The 23,509-nt window shown below is 36.6% G+C and overlaps 1 protein-coding gene across 1 annotated transcript in view; it reads right to left on the bottom strand.

Moving 5' to 3' along the window:
- Positions 1 to 23,509, bottom strand: part of RYR2 (ryanodine receptor 2) — a 380,761-nt gene that overhangs the window by 220,034 nt on the left and 137,218 nt on the right. Inside the window, exons 5-7 of the mRNA XM_058801183.1 lie at positions 7,703 to 7,777; positions 6,880 to 6,958; positions 5,996 to 6,108 (exon numbers count right to left, since the gene is read on the bottom strand). Coding sequence (XP_058657166.1) covers positions 5,996 to 6,108; positions 6,880 to 6,958; positions 7,703 to 7,777 — 267 coding nt within the window. The remainder of the gene's footprint in view (positions 1 to 5,995; positions 6,109 to 6,879; positions 6,959 to 7,702; positions 7,778 to 23,509) is intronic.

Below are 23,509 nucleotides of genomic sequence, written 5' to 3'. Positions count from 1 at the left end.
AGGTTGGAACAAGATGATCTTCCAGGCTCCTTCCAACCCAAACATAGAATCTACAATTCTATGTCTCCCATTTAGCCAAATAAGCTTCCTGACCTGATTACAGGCCACATTATCACCCAGAATTAGGACCTCCTCCTACTTCAAGAAGTTCTCCTTAGTCTTACAAAGTCTAAGCAGGGTCTTTTAGCTTTTTTTTTTCTTGCTCAAGCTCTTCCTCACCACATCAGCCAACATTAGACTTCTTTCCGGAATCTCACAAGAATCTCAATCTCTCTCCTAAAACCTGCAATACTCTTTTCATTTCTTGGCTTCTCTCTGGATCTTTGTCCAGCAGTTTGGTTCTCCCCAGAAAGCTCATTCCTCTGCAGATGTCTCTTGTCATCCTTCATTTCCATTTTCATTCCACTGGTTCTTCTCTCAATTCCCTCTGCCAAAACCACAGTTTTTCTATCCTTAATTCTGAGCACAACTTCAACCAGCAGGTGCCTACTCTTCCCTTGTCACCAGCTTCTTGTCCCAGACAATTTGGATAGTCCCTATCTACCTGCCTACCTTCAGTTGACAATCTTTTCAGCCACTCATCAAGTCCCACTCAGTTTCCCTCCTTCCCAATGCAGTCCCACTCCTGTCACTGATACATCACCTGCCTTTTGTTCCTTCTACTTTGTCACAGCTTCTTCCTCCACATATCTTAAATGACAGGAGATCACCAGCAGCACACACAACACTGAGTTCTCAGCTGTCAATACAGTGCCTGGCTTCATTCCTGCCTTGAGCAATCCACTTCAAGGAATATCTGCTCCCACCAGGGTTGGCATGTATGTAATTATTCACTGTAGAGGGAGTTTAAACAGTTCATTAACACACAGGAGGTGCTAGCTTATGTAAAATAGACAAAGTCATCAGACTTCTACCTACTCAAAGAAAATTTAAACATTCTTCCCTGGTCATGATCAAGCTCCAGTGTTTCAGGAGAACATGTCTTTACTAAGTTGAACCAGGGAGAGTACTTGTTGTGTTGCCTTTTTATTCATTTTCTTGGGTTTTTTGGTTTTGGGTGGGGGCGTATGCGGGGGTTTGTTTGTTTGTTCATTTTGGTTTTTTGGGTTTTTGTATAAGTTACCAAGTACTACACAAGAAAATTACAACTTTCTTAATCATATGGCTTTGTTTTCTTTCCTCTCTTTGAGCTCAATAACATCTGATCTCTTCTGGATGAAATAAAAAAATCATCTCAGTATGGTTATTGAAAAAAAGGAAATAAAACAGTAATAGATGCTACTAATTCTAGTAAGTGACTTTTTACATCACATGTACTTGATTATAAGCACTTAGAAGCAGGACTCCATAAGGCAGAGCAGCTTGACAACCTTAATTATTGGAAAGTCCTACCAGCCTCCACAATAACATTTCAAATCATTGTATAAAAACTCCATGGGAACTGCATTATGATCAGTGTAACAGAGCAGATAAACACTACCTTGGTTCCACTAATTTCAGGTTTGCTTATGCAGATTAAAATTATTCTTCACAAAACCCTCTTCTATATTTTTTCCACAAAGAGAAATGATGGAATTGTGAATTTACACAGAAAAGAGTAAAGTCCAATACTGAGCTTCATACTTTCAGAAAAAATGTGAAAGGGAAGAATAATTTTTTATGTTTCAAAAAACAAACCCTCACACAATGCTGATTCCTGATACTACTGCACCGAGAAGCAATACAGATACTTTGAAGTTGTTCCAAGCATATGATGACAAGAGAAATAAAACTAGGAGCTGAAAATAAACAATTTATTTGATGCAAAAGGATACAGAAGTGGTGCCTCTGCAATGTTTAGGAACGTGTCCTCCTTTCCAGGAGTAATGGCATATATCAACTCCACTTATAAAATAATTCTATCTAATTTGGATGCTATTATTTTTGAAAGGGAGCTCTGCCATCAGTTCCCATAGTTTCTTGTTAGTTTTCAGTAGCCAAAAAAAAAGTTATTTCAATCAAATAAATATCAAGGCTTGTTCACAGATCTGCATAATGCAGTTGCAGGTCAGCATTGCAGTCACTGAGACAGTCACTCAGTAACTACATATAAACCACAGGGTATACACAACTGTTATATTTTACTGAAATCTGTGCACTATAGATTCAAAGCTGGGGGGTTTCCCTCTTTCCTGATTTCTCAGCCAGAATAACACCAACCTGATGGATAATAATTTTCAGGTTTTTCTTCATTTACACATTTTGTATTTCAGCTTCATGTCTAAGGAATTTGTCTTGAATTATGTTTAAAAGCTATTTAGAGACTTCATGAATTTAAAAGAAATTGCAACTAATTGAACTTCTAAGTTATTGAAAATTGGCAATATTGAAAGCAATCAGGATATGAGTTAACAAGAGGCATAGGCAAAGCTCAGTTCTGAGATAGATACTAATATGTACAACCTGGGGAAACATGCTGGAAATATCACATCTGTTCTTTGTCAGGCTGTACTGCCTCAAGAAAGGAAACAGCAACTCTGGCTTGAGCTTAAATGGTGGCAATATTTATAGCAGAACATCTTTTTGCTCTATGCTAACAGAGTTCAGCAGTGCCAAGTTCTCCCTCTGAAGTATTTGGCAATAGCACGGCTCAGACATTATATAATGCCACAAGCACTTACGTAAGTGCTTCTCCTCAGAAATGCTACACAGCATAATAAGGATCCAAAATCCCATTGTCAGAGAAAGAGAAAGTGAATGACTTGCCCTGGGACATTGCTGTGAGTCAAAATCCACCTCTCCAGACCTTTAGCTTATAATTTTAACACTGATCTTCCTATCAGTTTAGTACTTGGTTGGTGTAAATAGAAAGAAAACTCTTGGGGGAAAAAATAGAGCCAATTGTCTCAAAATATTTTATTTTGTGGAAAGAGGAGAAGGGGTACTCCAACAAAGTCCTGATATTTTCCTAATACTTAAGAGTGTTGCCAACCAAATGAGGTCTAAACAAAAATCTACTGATTACACTGAGATCATAAAGTGTCAATGTTAAATTTATTAAGCTAAAGCCAGACAACTGGAAGATGAACTTTGGAAGCTGACATAGTTCTTCTCTCCTCTTGCATTATACAAATTCAACTAAGAGCTGACTACATTTTGAAAAAGCCATGCCCTGTGAATGAACTCTTTTCATCTGTTATTTTTACATGCACATCTTTGCCCCAGGATGGTTAACCTATTTGAATTCATTCAGAAAGAATCAGCAAATTACTTGAAAACATAGAGGAACACTGCAATATACAAAGGTGACATCCCAGTCCTATTCCTAACAGAATATTTACATAAAACATTTGATGGAGAACTTACATTTTCCTAAGATGTTAATTGTAGAGTATGCAACATACATAAACCCAACCCGCAGCATCCTGATGGACATCATTTTCTGTCAAGGAATCCATATGAGGAGTTCCACTCCCTTAGAAAAAGCACTCCTCAACTGGATTCAACAGAGCTTATTTGGTTTCACTATTGGAGACATCCACAAAAATAACTTCATCTCCCTACAGTCCTAACTTTTGTAAAAGATATCAGTTGCTAAATTCTTCTAAGAATTGTACAAAATAGCAGCTACAACATAATACTGCACGCAACATGTAAACAATGAATTGCGAATATTTTCAAACTTATATCCTTTGACGTTATTTTGGAAACAGCCAAATGGATTAAGACAAACAGTTTAAGACAGAGAGAGCTTTCATGAAAAATATTGGTAACTCACTGATTATTTCTTATCGACCATTTCAATTTTCATAAAAACTTCACTGCTTTATTGCCAGTGCTAATGTAAGTACTCAATAGGTAGCAAAGCCACAAATATTTTTATGATTGTGGAGCTAAATAGTTTTCCAGCTCTTAATCTAGTCTTGAAAAAATCTGATCATAAAAATGTGTGAGCGCATGTTAGAGCAAAATTTATTTGCTGAATCGTTGCTTCATCTCAGTGTCAAACCAGAGCTATATAACTGAAATAGGCTTAATAACTATTCATTAAAATCTAGCTCTAAAACACTGTAAGAATGTAATACAGTGTTATTTCTGTCTGCACTGAAAATATTATTTATTTTTAGTATATTGATATTTTGCATGGAACACACAGTAAATGCATTAACTTCACATCTTAAGGAAAATCAGTCTCTGCAGACAGAATTGTGCTTCTTGATGTATAAAAGTACATGTGACAGCCTTGAGAATCAACAGCTGAGGCACAAACCCCAAATAATAGGCTGAGCTGAATATTACTAATTAGAGGCCAGGACGTGCCTACACAGAGACACAATCTGTACCAAAATTCAACTTCAGCAACTCAATTCAGCAATTCAAAGAAATCCAATGTCTTTGAATAAAACCTTTCCATTAATTGGATTTCTCAAAAATTCAGTCCATAAGTAGTTGTTTTTCACTATGCGTAGTTACAATTATCATAAAAGTAATTATTTAAAATAATTTTTAAATGCAAAGATGACCAGAAAGTTTTCAGAATATCTAATTACAAAAAAAAACTAATTAAATTAGCTATTGAGCTTCTAATTAGAAGTTACAATTATGTTCTAACAATTGTATTCTTATTTTCCTATGTGTTTCCAATAGAAGGGAGAATATTTTCAATTTTATACTTGACATCTTATTAAACTATTCACTTTCTTCTTAAATATTTAAAAAAAAATTAAAACTCATTTTTAAAAATGAGAATAATAGAGAATAGACTTTAATGTTATATGCACATCTCACAGAATCATAGAATACCCAGAGTTGGAAGGGACCCTCAAGGATCATTGAGTCCAACTTCCTGCCCTGCACAGCACCATCCCCAAGAATCACATCTGCACCCAAAAGTGATGTCCAAACTCTGTCAAGGCTTAGTGCTGTGACCACTTCCCTGAGGAGCCTGCCCCAGTGCCCAACCGCTCTCTGATAAAGAACCCTTTTCTAATACCCCACCTAAACCTCCCCTGACTCAGCTTCAGGCCATTCCCATGGGTCCTGTCACCACAGAGAAGAGATCAGTGCCTGCCCCTCCTCTTCCCCTCCTGATGAAGCTGTAATTACAATGAGGTTTCCCCTCAGACTACCCCAGGCTGAACAGACCAAGTGACTTCAGCTGCTCCTCAAATGCCTTCCCTAAAGGCCCTTCCACCATCTTCATTGCCCTCCTAGATGTGAGACAGATTTTTGACAAACTCAAAACACATCTTCAATAAAGAATCTTTTTTTAAGTTGTTGGGCCAAATCACTGGGGCTGATTTTTCAGAAGCTTTCAGCAAAATTATTTTCTTCTTATTTTCACCTTCTTTTTGCCATAAAGAGAGTTCAGGTATTTGCAACACCAAGAATAAAAAGGAAATACATCTTAAAGTGTTGACCTGCTTCGTTACAGAACAAATGGGAGATCCTTTTGTGAAGAAGAAAGCTGTGTAAACCAGTGATAGCAGCTAGCACAATAACTTGTAAAATATTTCAATTATATTTAATTATTGAGTATTTCAATTATATTTCATTTGACATGTCAGCTCTATATATTACAGTGTACATTATTTCATGAACCTTCTAAGCCCACAAATCCAATGTACCTACATTAGGTATTCCAAAATTTTGAACAAAGTTTTAAAATATATGATAGTGTTAACCTACGAACACTCGCACGGATTCTACACATCTCAATCATGAAATTTGGAAATTATTTCTTTTTTCTGTAATCACTTATTTTCATCTAAGCAAATTTTTTAACTCCTATTCCACCACTGAAATGAACAAAAATTAGATTAGCCATATATCACACTTTCCAGATCTTCAGCATGTTGTTTTGCAAAATATTATTTAAGAAAACAGTTTAAGAACCAAAAGTTTTACATTTAGGAGGTGGAAATGTATGCCAGATTTTACTGTAAAACTTTCATTAACTGTTTTTTTTTTTTTTCCTGTAGAAGAACCACTGTACAGATAATTTTATACAACTTACCAAATATCTTTCTGAAGAGACACTGACTAAAATCAGATCATCTCCAACCCGCACTTTTTCTCCTTCTGATCGTTGCTTGGAAGCAGGATGTATGGTCCACCAGCAAGCCTCACCTAATGTCAGCATTGAGTACCAGCAAAGAATGAAACAAGAAAGAAAGAGCCCAATGTTACTGATGCTACTGTCACACTTGTTTCAGTCTTAAAAGTTCCAATCCAGGTTTCACTGGGCTAAACCAAGTGTCCACGTGTTTTCCATAACTAGCATCATTCCTGCATCACCTTGTTGGAAACTCAGCTCTAAATAATACACATAAGCAAAAGAGTAACTGGAACAGTGACTCCAGAGTTGAATAAGGTGATGACTCTCTGTGCTCTCTAGGCAACCTGGTCCAGGGCGCTTTTGCTAAACAATTCCCTGTCACCTTCATTACAGAGTCTGGAAAAGACATTGAAGAATATTTTACTGAGAATCTGGACAAATAAATAGAGCAACCCATAACTAAGGGCAATGAAAATAAGCATTTACATACCGCTTAAAATAATATTTGAAAGATCCATTAATCCAAATTCAAATACGTTCTTCAACTTTTACTGACTGTTAGTGCCTCTAACCCCCCAGAACATGTGCAAATACTGAAATCACAAATTCTGTTCCCATGATAAATCTTGTTTTCAGATGGGCTTCTTTATAACTAAAACCATGCTATTCAGAAAAGAACTCAGATCTGTGAACTGTTAAATTGTTGCAGCTGTTATTTTTACTACTCCTATCTAAAGCAAAGCTTTAAAAATCAAGTAAATAATCTCACTAAGCAATTCTTAGACTTTTATTTTTAGACTGACCTCATTCTTCATTAGATAGTCTTTTAAACTAGTGGTTACCTGTTGTGTCCTCTTGCAATCCTACATCAAATGCCAGCTTGTCCATTGATGATCGAGATGTAGAGAGACAGCATAGGTACTACCAAAAGAAAAAAGCATACATTACTTGCTCTGCTCACTTCTAATAATATAAAAAGCCATCAACCACTAACACATGATTACATATTCTTAGATTATCCCCATTAGTTATTACCAAGAACATGTATGCCCGATAAACTGAAGTGCACTCAAGGAGTCTTGACAAAAATATGCGTTCTAAAATAACCTCTCAGTCTACCCAGGTTATCTTTTCACTGAGATGGGAATACTAAGAGTGGAAAAAATGTAGTTAGTTGCATCACATTTCAGTTCCATGAAGCCTCACTTTTAGGATAGGAGTTTGGAACCTGTATAATTCATCAGGGAATTTCCAACTAAGACTTCTGTCCAAAATACATGTAAGAAGAAATCTCCTTTTCCACTCAGTCTCTAACATGCTCAGATTGACAGCAAGGTGCCAGCTGTAGATTCAGTCACAGCTTATGCAATATGGAAAATCCAAGAGGAAAGAAATGAAAAGTCACCAACTCAGACTAACAAACGGGACTAACAAACTAGGGGAGCCAGACTTGGTTTTGGCACTTAGCCAGATACAACCAGCTTGGTTTTGTACTTCTAAGAACCTACCCTTCATAAAGGTTTCTAGGAACCACAGTAAAATGCCTCTGATGTGAGTAATTCTCCAGATATCAGTAAATGGTGATATTCTGGGCACTTTCAAACATAACTTTTGTACAAAAAAGAAATCACTGCTGCTCCCAGTTGATGTAACACAGTTACATACCATGCCGCTGTAGGAATGGCGCAGCAAGATTGCATGCCCGTAGAGCAGGGTTCGATGTCCACCACCTTGTGCAGACTGAAAGACAAAGAGAAATTATATATATATTGGTATGTTTTAATAAAATGGAGCCTTTTGAGAAAGAAAGAAAGAAAGATGAGAGAACACTGTGTACTTTAAGCCATCACTTGTTTGGTAAAAAATATGTTCTAGAATCTCAAATCCTTTTTCCTTGTGCTGAAAGGTGTTCAGCTTAGAGGCTGAACTGCCCCTAAGAGCAGCTTTGACATGTGTCATGCTACCCTCTACAAACTCACCTATTGTTAAATGTCTTCACATTCACCCATTTTTCCTAAAAATTCTATCCTTCCAAGATAGATGGTCTGCAGAGGAAGATTTTTTAATATTCTCCTTATTTTACCAGAGAGTAATGTGGGACTCAGCCACAGTGAAGACCATCAACCTGGAAATTGCTTTGTCCCACACTGCTTTAATACTATCAGACAGAATTCTTTATCTGCTAGGATAGGTAAATGTTCAAAGACATCCAAGCTAACTCAACAGTACTTGGGGGTTCTGAAAGTTCAGAAATCATATCCAAGTAATTCTTCCTCTTGAGAAACAGCATAAATCTTGAGTAAAAGAAAATTAAAGTGATAAAATTCACTTTTATACCAAGAAACTACAACCATTTCCCCCCAGTATTTTTACTACAGTTTCTATTAATCAATAATCAGTTTAATCACTCATGAAAGAATAAATAAATCTTGTTAAGGCATGAGTAAGCCTCAATTTCTCCTGAAGATTTATGTATTCCTTATGTTGAAATGCAGATGACTAGCACTGGACAGCAGCAGAGACTGTCTTCAAGACATTGTCAAGAGCTTAAGTTCGTACTTCTCTGACAGAACAACTCACATAACATTATGCACAGCACACTCTCCAAGAAGCAGTGATAAGTAAATATTTTATGAGTCTATAGATGTGACAGCTCCATAAGCAGCATTACTCTTTCATATAGGAATCCTATATTTAATTTTAAATGCCAATTTCTTATGGCATTTATACTCTTTCTTTTACCATAGAATATTGATCTTCTGTTTGACTGGAACATCATATTCATTACAAAATAAATCTAAAAAGAATCATACTGTCTTACATCTCTGGCAGCTACATTTCAGTGCTGAAGATCAATTTAACTGAATGGCTATGATAGCAACACACAATTATTTCCCTTCCATGTTTATTTGTTGTTCTTCTTTATCTTTTACAAGTTAGCATTTATTGAACTTTAAACTACTTGGTCAAGGAAAAAAAACAAGAGGGGTAGGTGGTGAAGCACCAAGCACTTCAAAGGTAATAATTTTAGCATTTTTAAGAAACTGCCAAGAGTTTCTGGCTTTTATGTTTATTGAGAAAAGAGCAGCTTGATGGACACAAGGTATATTTTGACTGTCAACAAACTGCATAGCAGCCAAAATGCAGGGAGGCACATTGAGAAATCTCTTTGGAAGACTGAATGACATGAATTTTTACTAAGAAATAGTCAAAGTCATGGAGTTTGTCACAGGCACAGTATTGACAATAAGATATGAAAACTTAGCTCTGAACTACCATTAGCACCACCACTTTTTCCAAAGGCACAAGGAAAGAACAAGCCATTTGATAATGTTTGTCACTGTGCCAAAGATGAGCACTGAATGTCTGCTACTCATCCCACTATGGAAGAGAAGAAAAACTGCTGTGAACACACTGCCCTACCAGCATTTCAGAATTACCTGCAAACTTTATCAACAGCACACACAGGTACCCAACTAACAAAGTCAGTAATACAAACAAAATGTCAAAATTTCACCAGTATTTTTATCAAAAGTATTCTATTTTATTATCCCATAAATTAGATATCTAACATAAAGATTTGCCTGTTGCACAAAAGCTGAGAACAGCATAACCCACAAAATCACAGCAATATTAGCTTGCCCTTACTTTGGCTATATTGATTTGTCTGTCTAGCACCTACTTTGTTAAATTCTCACTTCTAGCTGAACAGAAGAAAGGTAGGTTCTAAAAAATACAATCACTATTGTGAAATATGGAGGATTTTCCAATCCTCTTTTTTTCAAGAGGATTAAAACAATTATTTTTAATTAGTGTTACTTTGTCCATTAGAAGAATGCAACCAAGTCTGCAGTTTGTTTCTTAAATGTAAAAATCATTTACAGCATTTTCCACTTAAGGGTTTCTGAGAGGCAATCATAATCAAACCATTCTTTTGGAGACAAAGGGAAAAGATGAAACTGAAAAATACAGAAAAGGATAGAAAGCAAGGGTGGCTCTATGAAATTGCCTTCCATTTTGGAGCTTGTCTTCCAGGACATGTACATACCTGTAAGTTCATTTCCTATTTTAACAGGTCATTTCATAACTACATACTCAGCATTTATCTTCATGCCAGAAACTGCACAGCAAGTAGCTTTTGGACCATGATTGCCTACTGAAATATTCTTTGATTTTTAAAATGATCCATTTCATTTCCAGCAGAAAACTTTTAAATTTTCCACATTAAAAAAAAACAAAATTAACAACTGGACTTCTCTGGCAAAGATGCAACATTCAAGATGATATCTGACACTAAAGTTTTACCAAATTTATTGTAATATTGCAATAATACCATTTCTGAAGACCCTGCAAGTAAGAATACTTGGAAGCCACAATGCTGACTAATTCAATCCATAATGCCCACAGATTTTTGCACAGATGTATGAATGGCATTATAATGCAAGGCAGTTGCTAGCAACCACATTATTTATCATGAGTCTTACTTTCTTTATGTTTAAAATTTCCAATTTTCAGAGTAATTTCCAAGTTGAACAATACATTCATAGTTATTCCTTGAATAAAACCAAGCTGAACAAAAATACATTTGTTTTCAAAGAATAACTTATGCATTGAATTACTACAAGCTATGCCATTCAGGAGCGTCAATTATATTAACACAAAACTCTTCACATTTTATTCCCCAAGAATGTGGGGTATACAAAAATACCTAAAAGTTTTCAGAACTGGCAAACACTAAAGATAATTTCAGATTGAAAGTATACGGAACTGACAAATTCACACTGCTTGTGAAAACTTAATGTAAACTGCCCATCTATAATGCAATATTTCTGCAGCTGGAATACAAGATTAATTTGGAGTCATCTCATTACCCAAAAGTCATTTCTAAAGAAAAGGCAATTTAGAATGGAACAACAAGAATTAGAGCTGAATAAATTAGCATTCAAAAAAACATAAACAGCTTTCAAATTCAATACACTGGAAGACCAGGCGATGACAGATTATTAAGATCTGAGCTGTTTAATTTGATGAAAAGAGTGTTATCATAAACCAAAATCAAAAATAATAAGCTAAAATTTGGAAATATATTTTCCATGTTTTCTTAATAGAAAGACGATTAAAATGCCAAAAAGCACTCAAAACATACAACCTAAAAGCTATGTAGTAAAATGTGGAAATATAGAACCAAAAAAAGATCAATTTTACCACAAATACCAACCCAATATGGAGTAAGATATGTTATACCTGATTCAACCACCCCTTTGTAGCAGTACAACTTTGCACATACATGACTGTCACAGGCACAGACAGGTAATCAATCACCCCACAGACCAAAAGACTCACACAACAGCACCTGCACTGCTGTGGTGGCTGCACTGCTGCACTCCTGGACACACAGGAGAAGCTGCAGGAAATTAATCATGGTCACATGAATACATGTTTTAAAACCATTTGTGCTTTTGGGAACCACACTATGAGACCTTTTATAGGATGGTGAATAACCTTGTGGAATCCATGATTCTGAGTCACTATTGCCCTTCCATTCTTTTTACACTAACAGCCTTAAAAAACATCCCTTAGACCAGTGACAACTCTACTGCAAGCAAATGCTGACTTTTTTAGCTGAATTTTCTTCACAGGTCTGCACAATCTTCAAATGTGTGAGAAAAGAGGGAAAAGCTCTGATCTTCAGGGAGGTACCAGAGAGAGAATCATGTGAAAGCATTTAGAAGTATTTAAATAAGAAAGTTATTTCAATGTTTTGTATATGTAAAGAAAAAGCTTCTAAAAATGTTATTATTCAGAAATAAAATGCTTAAGAAAGCCTGACAGCAGTTGCATTTAACACATGACTATTCAAACAAGTCTAGTCACCCACAAAAGCAATTTAAAAATACTGAATGTGTCACACAGGAACTGATTCACACTCTAGAAACATTCATACAAAATAACATAGCAAGTTTTTTAAGAAGAATGTAAAGGCTTTTCCTGGTTCTTTCCATGAGAGGTCCATATTACTAGAATGGAATTACTGATGTGCTATATGGAAAATGACAGTACAAAGACTAAAGTGTAAGGAAAATAGCTTTGATAGACTTCAAAAATAATTTTTTAAAAACCAAATGAAACAATTAACTACATCAGTAAATCCTTCAAAACTGCAGTCCATACAACTTATAATTGTGGTATAGTATGACTTAACCACAATCAGCGGTACAGCCTTCTATTTCCTCTGTGCCCCAGATCCAGCCCTAACAGGCTAGATGGAACTTATGACCAATCAATATTGCTTTTAATGGGTTTCTAAAAAATACTACACAACTGCTTTCATGGCACTGAATATGGTAAAGTGGTGGTATAATAAAAAGAAGCAAGATGTGCCCCATTTTTCTTCGCAAGTGTTTTTCAAGGCAACTACTGTAAGACATCATTAGAAGTTTCAAATATGACTATAAGCGGTTGTTTCATAGGTACATTGGAATAAAACAATGTCCTTTAAAGGTCTGACTACTCATACTTCATTAAAATGGAACACATTGGCACTGGCCATCTTGAAGTTAGATGCTGGAGACAACAGCATGTTAAACACGTGTCACCAATACTTCCATAAAAACACTTGCACTTGTGAATACAAAAGGCATCATGCTCTCCATCACAAGGGTGTTCCAAGTGTCATAAAGTTCAGGAGCTCATACTGTTAGAAAACTACAAAGGTATTATAAAAATACTTCTAAATCTAGAAACGTAAGACTAAATGGATAAACAGAAGTATAGAATTAAATACAGAATAACCTACAGTTACCTGTTTTGAACCCTTTTAAATGGAAACCTACCGCAAGTACAGAAATAAACCAAGCAGGACATTGTACCCACCGCTGATGGAAATGCTAAAAAAATGTATTTACCTAAACAAGGACATGTTTTTCCAAGTGACAAAATCTTTTCCAAGTCCCTTCCCCAGGACCCACATTGCAGCTGTGAATGTTTTTCATTCAAGAGAATTTATTACATTCTGAAATTCTGGTTTTGATCCATTAGAAAGAAATCAAATAGGAAACCTGGGTCTGACCACATTTACTGGCATGAAAAAAAGCAACTACCATACATTCTGAGCAAAAGTGTATTTAGGCTCTGGTGCTCCCAGTCTGAAACAACCTGTGTCAAGATCAGAGACATCAATGCCTTTATCAAGATGCTGAAGAAAGCTTTTAAAACCAGCAGGTTAATATAAGTATTTATTGTGAGCTAGTTACCGGGGAAAAAAAAAAAAAACCCACAAACCAAAAAAAACCAGTGACTGCACAGTGACTGCACAAGAAACATGTGTTTTGTTTATATAAAATTCTTTGCAACTTCCTTCATTTAAGCAAATTAAAGCTTTCTATTTAAGCAAACTGCAAGACAAAACAAAAATTATTGAAAGGATACATGTAAATCTTGAAAATTTTGAATCCTCACTAAGAAGAAGGAAAACCCCAGATGGCAGAATTAGTCATGAAGTGAAAGGAATCAAGAAATTAATAAAGGGACCTGGGAGGAATAGGAGGGAACAATGTCCCACAGTTTAAAACCATCCCACCGTGATTCTATACATAAATACTTGCACGACACTACAATCATTTTTGTAGAGGAAATGATTCTCAAAATATTTCCATAGCAATGTAATATCTATTCACCTATTGACTTCATTACTAATGTGCAATTTGTCAACTTGTTTTAGACCAATGTTGATGGAGGCCAGTATTTATCTAAAATCAGCAATGATGCAGTGCTACAAGCTGCCTAGAATAGGAGGCCACAACAGTAAGTGTTCAACAAGACCTCTTGCTCCCCACAAGTACATATTGTCTAAACTCTTTCACTCTGAACACAGTTTCAGATGACTAATGAGAGCTTCTTTCTGATACCAAGCAACAGCCAGCTGGAAAACACAGGAAGGCTTGTTCTCTTAATACCACTATGATAAATTACATGGAAAGCTGGAAATGAAAAGCTAAAAAAAATTTTTTATATGGTGGGTTGACTTTGGTTAGATGCCAGGTGCTCCCTAAGCTGCTTTATCACTTCCTCATCTCAGCTGGACAGGGGAGAAAAAGTAAGATGGCAAACAGGAGAGATAAAGCAGTTTACTAAAGCAGAAGTGAGAGGTCATGCATGCAAGTAAAGGAAAAAAACAAAAAGATTTTATTTGCTACTCCACATCATCAGGAAATGTCTGGTCACTTCCCCAGAAGCAGGGCTTCAGCATGCTTCATGGTTGCTCCAGAAGCCAAATGCTGGAAACAACAAATGCCTACACTTTCTCCTTTTCATAGCTTTTATACATGAGCTGGCATCATACGGTATGGAATATTCCATTGGTAAATTTAGGTCTAGTGTCCTAGGTACGTCCCATCCCAAGATCTTTCTGACATCAGCCCACAGATGAGAAGTGGAATGTTGGAGAGACAGCGCTGATGCTGTGCCAGTGCTGCTCAGCAATAGCCAAAACACTGGTGTGTTATCGACACCAATGCAAAGCACAGCACTGTGAGGGCTGCTGTGGGGAAAACAAACTCCATCTCAGCCAGACCTAATACATTTGATGACAAAGCACTCAGACTAATGTCACTGAAGGCAACTAAATAGCCAGCGGATAGAAAAAAGGTTCTTTTGGTCAGTAATTCAGCCCACCTAAAATCTGAGCATTCTGCTGGTGGTTACACAGAGAGCTGAGGATATCCATGGCTCCAAGTCTGGCATTTCAGTTTTGCCAGTTGAGTGCCAAGCAGAGTCCAGAAAACCCAAGCAGTGGTGAAAACAGAGGGTGTGGAAACAGGCTGAATCACTGCAGAACTTGTGAAGTAACCCTGGAACAGAGCTAGAAGGCTTGCGAGACAAGATTAGCCAGGCAAAACTAAACAACTGATGCTTGGAATACTAACACTGGGAAATTAAATCTCAAGCAACATCAGAGAACTTGAAAATGCTGGAAGCAGTAAAGACTACAAAGCTATAGAGACTAAGCCAAGGAGATCTACATCTTCTTCTTGCTCGTAGAAGTATGCATTTTTATTTTAAAATCTTGATACAAAACAGAAAGAATTTCCTCTCCAAAGTTACAGCATCCAGGCCCAGAACCCTTGAATTCTTCTATGGAAGAAAACAACAATCCTAACACTTTTGCAATCATTGTGCTCTTGGGTTGCTGTTTCCAGTGGTTGGCACCAAACAACTAGAATTTAGTTGCTTAAAATTTAAAGATACAAAGTAAATCAGTTCACTGACATGAGGCATTGAGCTAATATTCTCTCATGCTGCTCCTATCACATAAGAGCAATATCAGAGGATGAATTCAAACAGTCTAAAAGACCTTTCTTAGTCTCACTGTAGCCTACACACCACGTTACATGAGAACAAACAGGAAGTTGAACCTCTCAAGACATTATATATGCTATACATATTCATGTCTTTATACTTTACTCTTAAACCACTATAGACTTTCTGTGAAATTCACTATCAAATAGAAAATGCTGCAAAAATTCAGTCATAGAGAGCAGTATGATTGATGACTGCTGATACCTACGCCCAGATAAAGATGGCCACTGTGAAAAGCAAAAAAAAGTAAGAAAAAAAGCAAAAAAAAGTAACAAAACAAGCTTCTTTTACTAACTTGATCAGCAGTTACCTCTGATTTTGTGGCAGGCCAAAAAACCAAAAAAAGCTAGAAAAAAGACTACAGCTAAACTATAGATTTCCTAAAAATGGCTTGAATTTAAAGCTGCATCACAACATGTAATTTTGTTCTATATAAATATCACATAAAAATCTGAATTAGAAAAATCAGCTGGCCAGAAAAACCCCATAAGCATGTCTTATTCACAGAACACAGAAATATTTTGCTACCTACATTAAAAAGCCTGGAATAATTAGAAATTATGACAAATACTTGTGCCAGCACCATGCTAAATGATCCCAATTTTGCTAATATTGATCTGGTGGAAGGCAGAATTAGAAACACTTCAAATATACTTCATTAGTAATATTTTTGACACTACATTTATGTTATCACTTTCCTAGCAATGGGAAACATCAGAACAATGAATAGCAGACACAGCAGTAAAAATTAATCAAAAGTAAATAATATTGATTGTCTGCTTCTAGATTTATATGTAAAACAAAGATTTATATTTATGGGTGAGGCAATACTTCCATTAAAAATGCCTACTTTCAAGCACTTCCAGTGTTTTGGAAAACAAATCACCCAAGAAGATAAAATGTATCGATTTCTCCTTTAGCCTAGTGAGGATTTCTCTTCCCCTATTCTCCTCCTCCTTATCTGCATAGAACATAGAAGAAATAATAAAAATTTTCCTGGTTATTTTAGAGCTAAATAAGCGGAGGAGGGAGGCATTTTTCACAGGTTATGGATCGTGACTAAGCTTTTTCTGTTGTTGAACAGTACAAGGAATGTGAATCATCCTTGTCACTTGAGAAAGAAACTCACAGATAAAGAATAAGACAGCCGAGTGGGAAGAAAAGATGGATCAGCAGAGGAATCATGCTAAGAAAACTCCTCTGACATCATTAAATCCAGCCCTTAAAACAGAACTGCTTATCTAGCTGAGAATTGCTCACTTTTGGAGAGTGACAGTGAAGCAAGACCATACCATAGAAAAGAAAACTCTTAGGGGATGAAAATCAGTAAAGAAATCAGTTTATATGTTGAATTGGGAATAGACTGGTAATTAAAGTAGAAAATGGATAAGCAACACATTTTGGAGAAAACTGCAGGTAATTATTTAATGCTAGTTATTCAAAATGCTTGGAGGTTCGAGTGCTTAGTCATATTTTTAATGACACAAAAAAAAAGGCAAAAAACAGCCCCAAGAAACAGAGCTCCAGCAAATGCCAGCGACACCCCCATGCCAAAAATGGGCATCCAAATGGGCATCCCAAATGCCCAACCACCTCACAGGTGAGACACAAAACCATCCAAACAGCATTATTGTGACAGAAGAAACAATGTGCTGTCCCTGCTTTCCTAAATGTTTTACGGTAACTTCTTTTATTTATTCATCATGTCAAGATTTTGTATTTACCATGTAATGCTACACTTTCACTGAAAGGATTGGTATGAAGTGAAAATTAGGGAAAGCAGACAAAAGTCCTTTCTCTACAGTCTGCCTTTGGTCCTTCACAATCATAACCCCAAAACAAACCAGAGTCATCATGGTTTCTAAATTCAATTTTTTTTTTTTTAACTCAGTATGTTTCAGGTTCAAGAAGGTGAGTTTGATGTTGTTGTTAAAAATTAATAAATAGAATTAATTAAATTGTAGGAATACATAGGAAGTATAATACCAAATGTTTAACTTCCTTACCTTCATCATAAATTTCTGTAGATCCATGAGAAGGGGAAAAAAAAAGAGAAAATGTGAAATGAACATTTGCTTTCAGGTGCATAAAAATGGGATTTGTTTCCCCTGAAAAAGTGAGTGGGATACACTCACTAGAAACCACATTTAAAAGGAACATTTATCATTGCAATTAACATAATTATAGCTCATGCTAGAAAGCAAAACAGCTACTCTGAACAAGACTTTATCTTTTTTTGTTGTTGCAATCGTTTTCTCAGATTTTTCTTAACTTGAAATAATATAGCACATGAGACTCCTATTGCTTAAAGATGAAACACAGTACAAGCAAAACAGGAGCCATGCCTGATCATCTTAAACAACTTGTTCTGACGAGTTTCTAAAAAGTACAATGTGAGTTGTTAAATCCTGCACTCAAAGTGCACTGCTGAAGAGCAACACCATTATTGTAGTAACATATTGTATGCAAATGCAAAATAAATTAAGAAAATTTAAACATTAGTAAGACTTCATGCGCCAGTTTAAAAAAATTAAGTGCCACATGGCTGATGCTAGAAGATTATGGAAATGTTTAGGTAAATTTTCATTAAGGTTGCTTAAGAATAAAAGGAGACTGATGTGTTACATGCAGTGATTTTCTTTTCTTTGTCAGAGACTTATGGCCACCTTTCCCCTTTTGACCTCATCTGTTCATGTTCTGATATCACAAAGGTTGAAACTGAGGACTGAAGTTTGTCTCTATCCCAAATGAAAAGATATTCCAGCTGGAGAGCTTCCAAGCAAGGCTGGCTGCTTTCATTTCGTATGTGCTTTTTTAAAGAAAAGTATCTGTTCTCAAAGATGTACAAGATGTTCTAGCTAAAAGAAAAAAAAAAACAAACCTATAATCTAATAATCTTAAAATGTTCAAAGACTTCTCTCCTTCTCTTCTTCTAGGGCTATTTGGTTGTTATCAGTATAGCTTTGTAGTTGTCACAGAAATTTTGCTGCTTTTACTGGGTGGTTCCAGAAACTAACCAGGAATATTTGCTGGGCTTACTACAGTGGGAAGTGTGTAAATTCATTACTACATAAACAATTTATGTGGATGATTAATTCAAATTAATCCTTTCCTATTTGTGAATGTCTGTATTTGTCAATAGAGACTTTCACTTGCCAACATGCTGTCAGTTTATCAAGGACATTAGATCTATCAAAAGACCTCAGTTTCTTCCAGCTACCATTCATAGATAAAATTTTATTCTGTGAATTACATGACCCCATTTTTTTTCTCATATTACAAGTACAATAAACAACAGTCCTGTAAAATCTTCTGGTTCTCTTTTTGATAATTTATTTAAATGCTTGATTGTAATCTTTTAACTACCTTCAAATTAAAGTGAAGGTATATTAAATTAAAGTAAAGGTACAAACATTACCTCTCAGCTTGGGAAGAAAAAAAAAGGAGAGAAGAAAAAAAAATAACAGCAGAAATTATGTATGCAACAAGCTGTTACACAAGAAATGTTTTCAACTCATTCTCTGCAGAGGGCAGAACTTCCTGCTCCTTAACACTTGTTCTCTGTGTCTCAGGACAATTGTGCACATAAGTTTCTGGATTAACATTAGCAATTCAGAATGCATATATGAAAATTAAACAGATAGAACACACATATAATTACAAATTTCCAAAGTCATCCTAACTTCCTGTCCTGGTTTTGTCTGGGACTGTGTAAATTTTCTTCCTAGTGGCTGGCACAGTGCTGTGTTTTGAATTTAGGATGAGAACAGTGTCAGTAACACGCATATTCTAGCTGTTTCTAAGCAGTGTTTATAATAAGTCAAGGACTTTTCAGGTTCTTTTATCACCCTGCCAGGGAGCAGGAAAGCACAAGAAGCTGGGAGGAGACATAGCCAGAACAGCCAACCCAAACTGGCCAAAGGGATATTCCACACCATATAGAGTCATGCTTTATATACAAAATGGGGAGAAAGTTGGCCTGGGCCCACTGCTCAGGAACTGGCTGGGCATCAGTTGGTGAGTGCTGAGCAATTGCATTGTGCATCACTTGCTTTGAATAGTCTAATTCTTTTTTCATTAAGATTATTATTATTTTGTTTTCTGTCCTATTAAGCTGTCCTTATCTCAACCCACAAACTTTGCGCTTTTTTCTCTCCGTTCTTGCCCTCATTCTATTGGTGGCTGGGGAGGCAGTGAGCTAGCAGTGTGGTGTTTAACTGCCTGCAGATTTAAACCCATCAGTCTTTCTGGAGCCCAAAATGGGGCACAAAGGATTGAGATAACAATAGATCTGACCAGAGAATGCTATAAAAATTATTTATAAGCATTCATTTTATTAGTTTATTAGTCTCTGGTCACAATGTTGACTTATTTGCTCTCAGAGTCCATGGAAATGTAGAATCATAGAATGTTTAGGGTTGTAGAGGACCTTAAAAGATCATCTAGTCCAAACTCCCACAATGAGCAGGGACATCTTCAACTAGAAAAGGTTGCTCAGAGCTTCATCCAATCTCACCTTGAATGTTTCCAGGGATGGGGCATCCACCACCTCTTTGGGCAACCTGTTCCAGTGTCTCACCACTCTCATCATAAAAAAACTTCTTTATCTATAATATAGAATGACCCTTTTTCAGATTAAAACTATCACACCCATCCTATTAAAACCAGCCTTGATAAAAAGGCCATCTTTCCTACAGCTGCTGTACATGTTCTCAAAGTTGAATTATGTAACATATCTTACTTGTGGTGTATGTTCCCTGCCATGCTGTTTATCAGCTCTGGGGGCTGGATTAATGCCATTATTTTGTTGTATTTTGTAACACTGCACTAGATTAAACTGAGGGTCGTGAGACTAAGACGAGGGGTTTGTACACAGCATTGCCACCACCTCTGTATTCCAGGAACCATCTATTAGAAATTATTCATAATTACATCTTTTATCTTTACTTCAAGGAGAGCAAATCTATAGGGGAAATACTTTCTTCCATCTTCTCCTTCTCCAGGCTAATTACAACAGTGCTTGAGAATTTTGAATATTCTCAGGATGTCTGAACCCGCATGTTCCTATTGCTAGAGCTCCTGAATGTGTTTCGGGTCTTGTTTAAGGTTAAACAACTATTTAAGAATACCACCCAGAGATCTGCGCTGAGGCTGGATAGTGAGGAGTGGCAGGGTGTGTGGGATAGAATACACAAGTGCCTAGGACAACGGTCACCTCCAACATTTTGCAATTACATCTCTGAACAAGTGCAGTATACTGAGAAACTAGTAGAATATTTGGAAAAGGTATTCTGTCATCCTGGCAATTCCAGAAAGACACAAATTGCATACTTTAGCCTGACTCAGGCCTACTGAGCCCTGTTCAACATTATTCAGTACCCTCAAGGGGCAGAGAAGGTCTCTGGATCTGATGGCAAAAGGACAGGCTCTGCAGCTACCACAGCCCTGGCACTGCAGCTGAACCAAAGAACCAACACATGCCAGTGTCAGTCTTCTCAGTACACAAAAAGAAATATTGGAAGCAAAAGTGAGTTCATTTAGTAAGGGATGAAAGAGCATCTTCTAAGAGGGAGCAGGAGGAAAAAATTAACAAGGCAGACTATCCCAAAGCAGGGCCACCACAAGAACAGGAGGAGGGAGAGAGGCAGACACTGATAAGGGAGAAAAAAGAGCAAAAACTCACAAATGAGCTGCAGACCACTGATCTCTTTCCCTGAATGAGCTGTGAGATGTGTGAAAAGACTTCAGCTGCTGTCTAGTGCCTAGGTAAGCCCATTGTCACCTTCCTGCTCCTATGTTGGGAAAAGGGGAGCAGCAGCCCAGAATTAGAGGGTCAGGAAGCAAAACAGCTGGGATTCCTTTCTTTGATAAACAAAGTGGTTGGAAAATGGGTACAAGTCCTTAGGTTCTGAAGGCAACTTCTGTAAGATGTGAAAGAAAGGTATCCCTTCAAGAAAGATATTATATGTCACCTAGGCAAATGGACCACCACTGAGAAAGGTATCCAGTACCTGAGGAAATTAGCCATGCTGGAGGTGGATGAATTGGTTGGCCAACTCCAGTAAAATGAAGAAAATCTTTTTTCCTTTATCATGTCAGCTGTGGAAAAACTGGTCCAGCAGCACAGAGATCCAATCCCCACCTGTATGGACCAGTAACTCAACTATTAGGAGTAAGCTTTCACATGCTCAAAAGAGAGGACACCGTGAGTACACACCACCCTGTAGTTTGACCTGAGTGACCACAAAGAGGAGAGCTAAGGAGGAAAATCTGCCTCAGTCCTAGAGGCACAAATAGGTGAGTTGCAAGGAAAAACAATCACAAATGGGATTCTTCCAGGAAAATTGCTGGTCCAGTTTCCTGTGGGAAATTCCCGAGAGCAGAAGGGCTGATCTTACTCTTAATTGAAGGGACTTCTCATTCATATTTACAAGAAGTGAGTAGTCAAAACTAGTGCTAGGAATACAAGAACCTTGCCCAGAGAAAGATGGATGAAAAGGACAATTGGACTTTTCTGGATTTTACTGGAACTGTGTACTGGAACTGTGATCCAATGGTTTGTCTCATCAGACCCACAGTGATAAAATACTCTAGTATCCACTAGTATACGCCAGTTTTAATTCCTATTTGTATTTCTGGAGTGACAAGGAGGTCCCAACAACTGACTGTATTGGAGGTCAAAGAGTGCCTGACTAGAAATGAGTGGCAAGAGCATTCCACTGTGACTGGGTGAAGGGAGTGAGTAAGCAGTGAGTACAGTAAATCCTGTACAAGTGAGACCAATGCAAATTTGATGACTAGATGCATTGAAATTACCACTTTCTCCTTCTCTTGTTAAAGAAATCAGTGTCCTCTAATTTTCAGTGCATTTCTTCAGTGTTCAATTTTTTCAGAAGTTGTCCTGAGAGGTAGGACTGGTAATTGAATGTAACCAACAAGAGGATAATCATATTCCTCTGATTAAGTCTTCAGTTGCATATGCTATCTGACCTTTCAGGGACAAATGTGAGTGCTTAGCATCAAACAAATATGCTCATGAAGAAAATGCACTGAGCACTCAGCAGCTGGAATACCTTACTGGCTTGAAACAGGACTTGAAAAAGTAAAAGCAATAGAAAAGCCTTTACAGAATTTCAAATCATTATATTTGAGGAACATAACACTCATCATTCTATTCATCCTCCTAATTACCTCCTCCTTCTCAAAATAAAGCAGATAATTGACATTTAAAACCTACTGAAGTTTTATCTGAGTACATTTAGGATGTGTTTTTAATATAAATATTTACAGCTATTTGAGGCAATTATATTCCTTGGCTCCTTGGACAGCTTTCAGGTAGTTTATCACTTACTATCCTAATTTATCATAATTTCACCTTACTTCTTGAGCTTTCCAGCTAGATGCAAAGAGAAAAAATATTATTTCTATTTTATTTGGAATTTTTTAATAGAAAAGTTGCCAAAAATCCTTTAATTTAGAGATCATCCCCTGACTATACCTTTTGTGGAATTCTTATAGCATTCCATTTGCTCTGTAAAAATATTAGATCTTTACACTAACCTACCCAACAAATACTGAAAACAAGTAAACTGAGATATTTTGCTGTAATTCACAGAAATTACTATTGCTACATAGAACACAGCTTGAAATTCTCAGCTCTGTAATATGGACTGAAGGAGAAACACCAAAGAAACCTTAGCATGCATTTGGAAATGTCACTGTTTGATTGAGATAGGTTTAAATGCATATACACATAGCTTTCTTTTGAAATTAAATAGTGTACATTAGAAAATGTTTGTATCAGTTTATTTTGCTGATGTGAATTAGACTTGGGCTGCAATTAGCATCTACTAAAATATACAATACTCTAAGGATGGAATTACAGATGTGGTTGAAACTATCACTGTAGGTGTGACATTTTAAGCAGCATTTCCATAGTCATTCCATTTTGATATGCCTGTTCACTTCAACAACATACAGTATTATCTCACATTTTCCTTCAAGACATGTATTAGAACTGAATTCTCAGTATATGAAACTGAGTTAACAGTGCTCATATTACTCCCTACACTGAGCCACCTCTGCAGTCTATGTTATATCTAAAATTTGAATGCA

The sequence above is a fragment of the Ammospiza caudacuta genome, chromosome 3 (assembly GCF_027887145.1).
Source record: "Ammospiza caudacuta isolate bAmmCau1 chromosome 3, bAmmCau1.pri, whole genome shotgun sequence".
In the NCBI taxonomy this organism is placed as follows: Eukaryota; Metazoa; Chordata; class Aves; order Passeriformes; family Passerellidae; genus Ammospiza; species Ammospiza caudacuta.
Note: the sequence above shows the minus strand (reverse complement) of the source record. Positions and strands in the feature narration are given on the sequence as shown.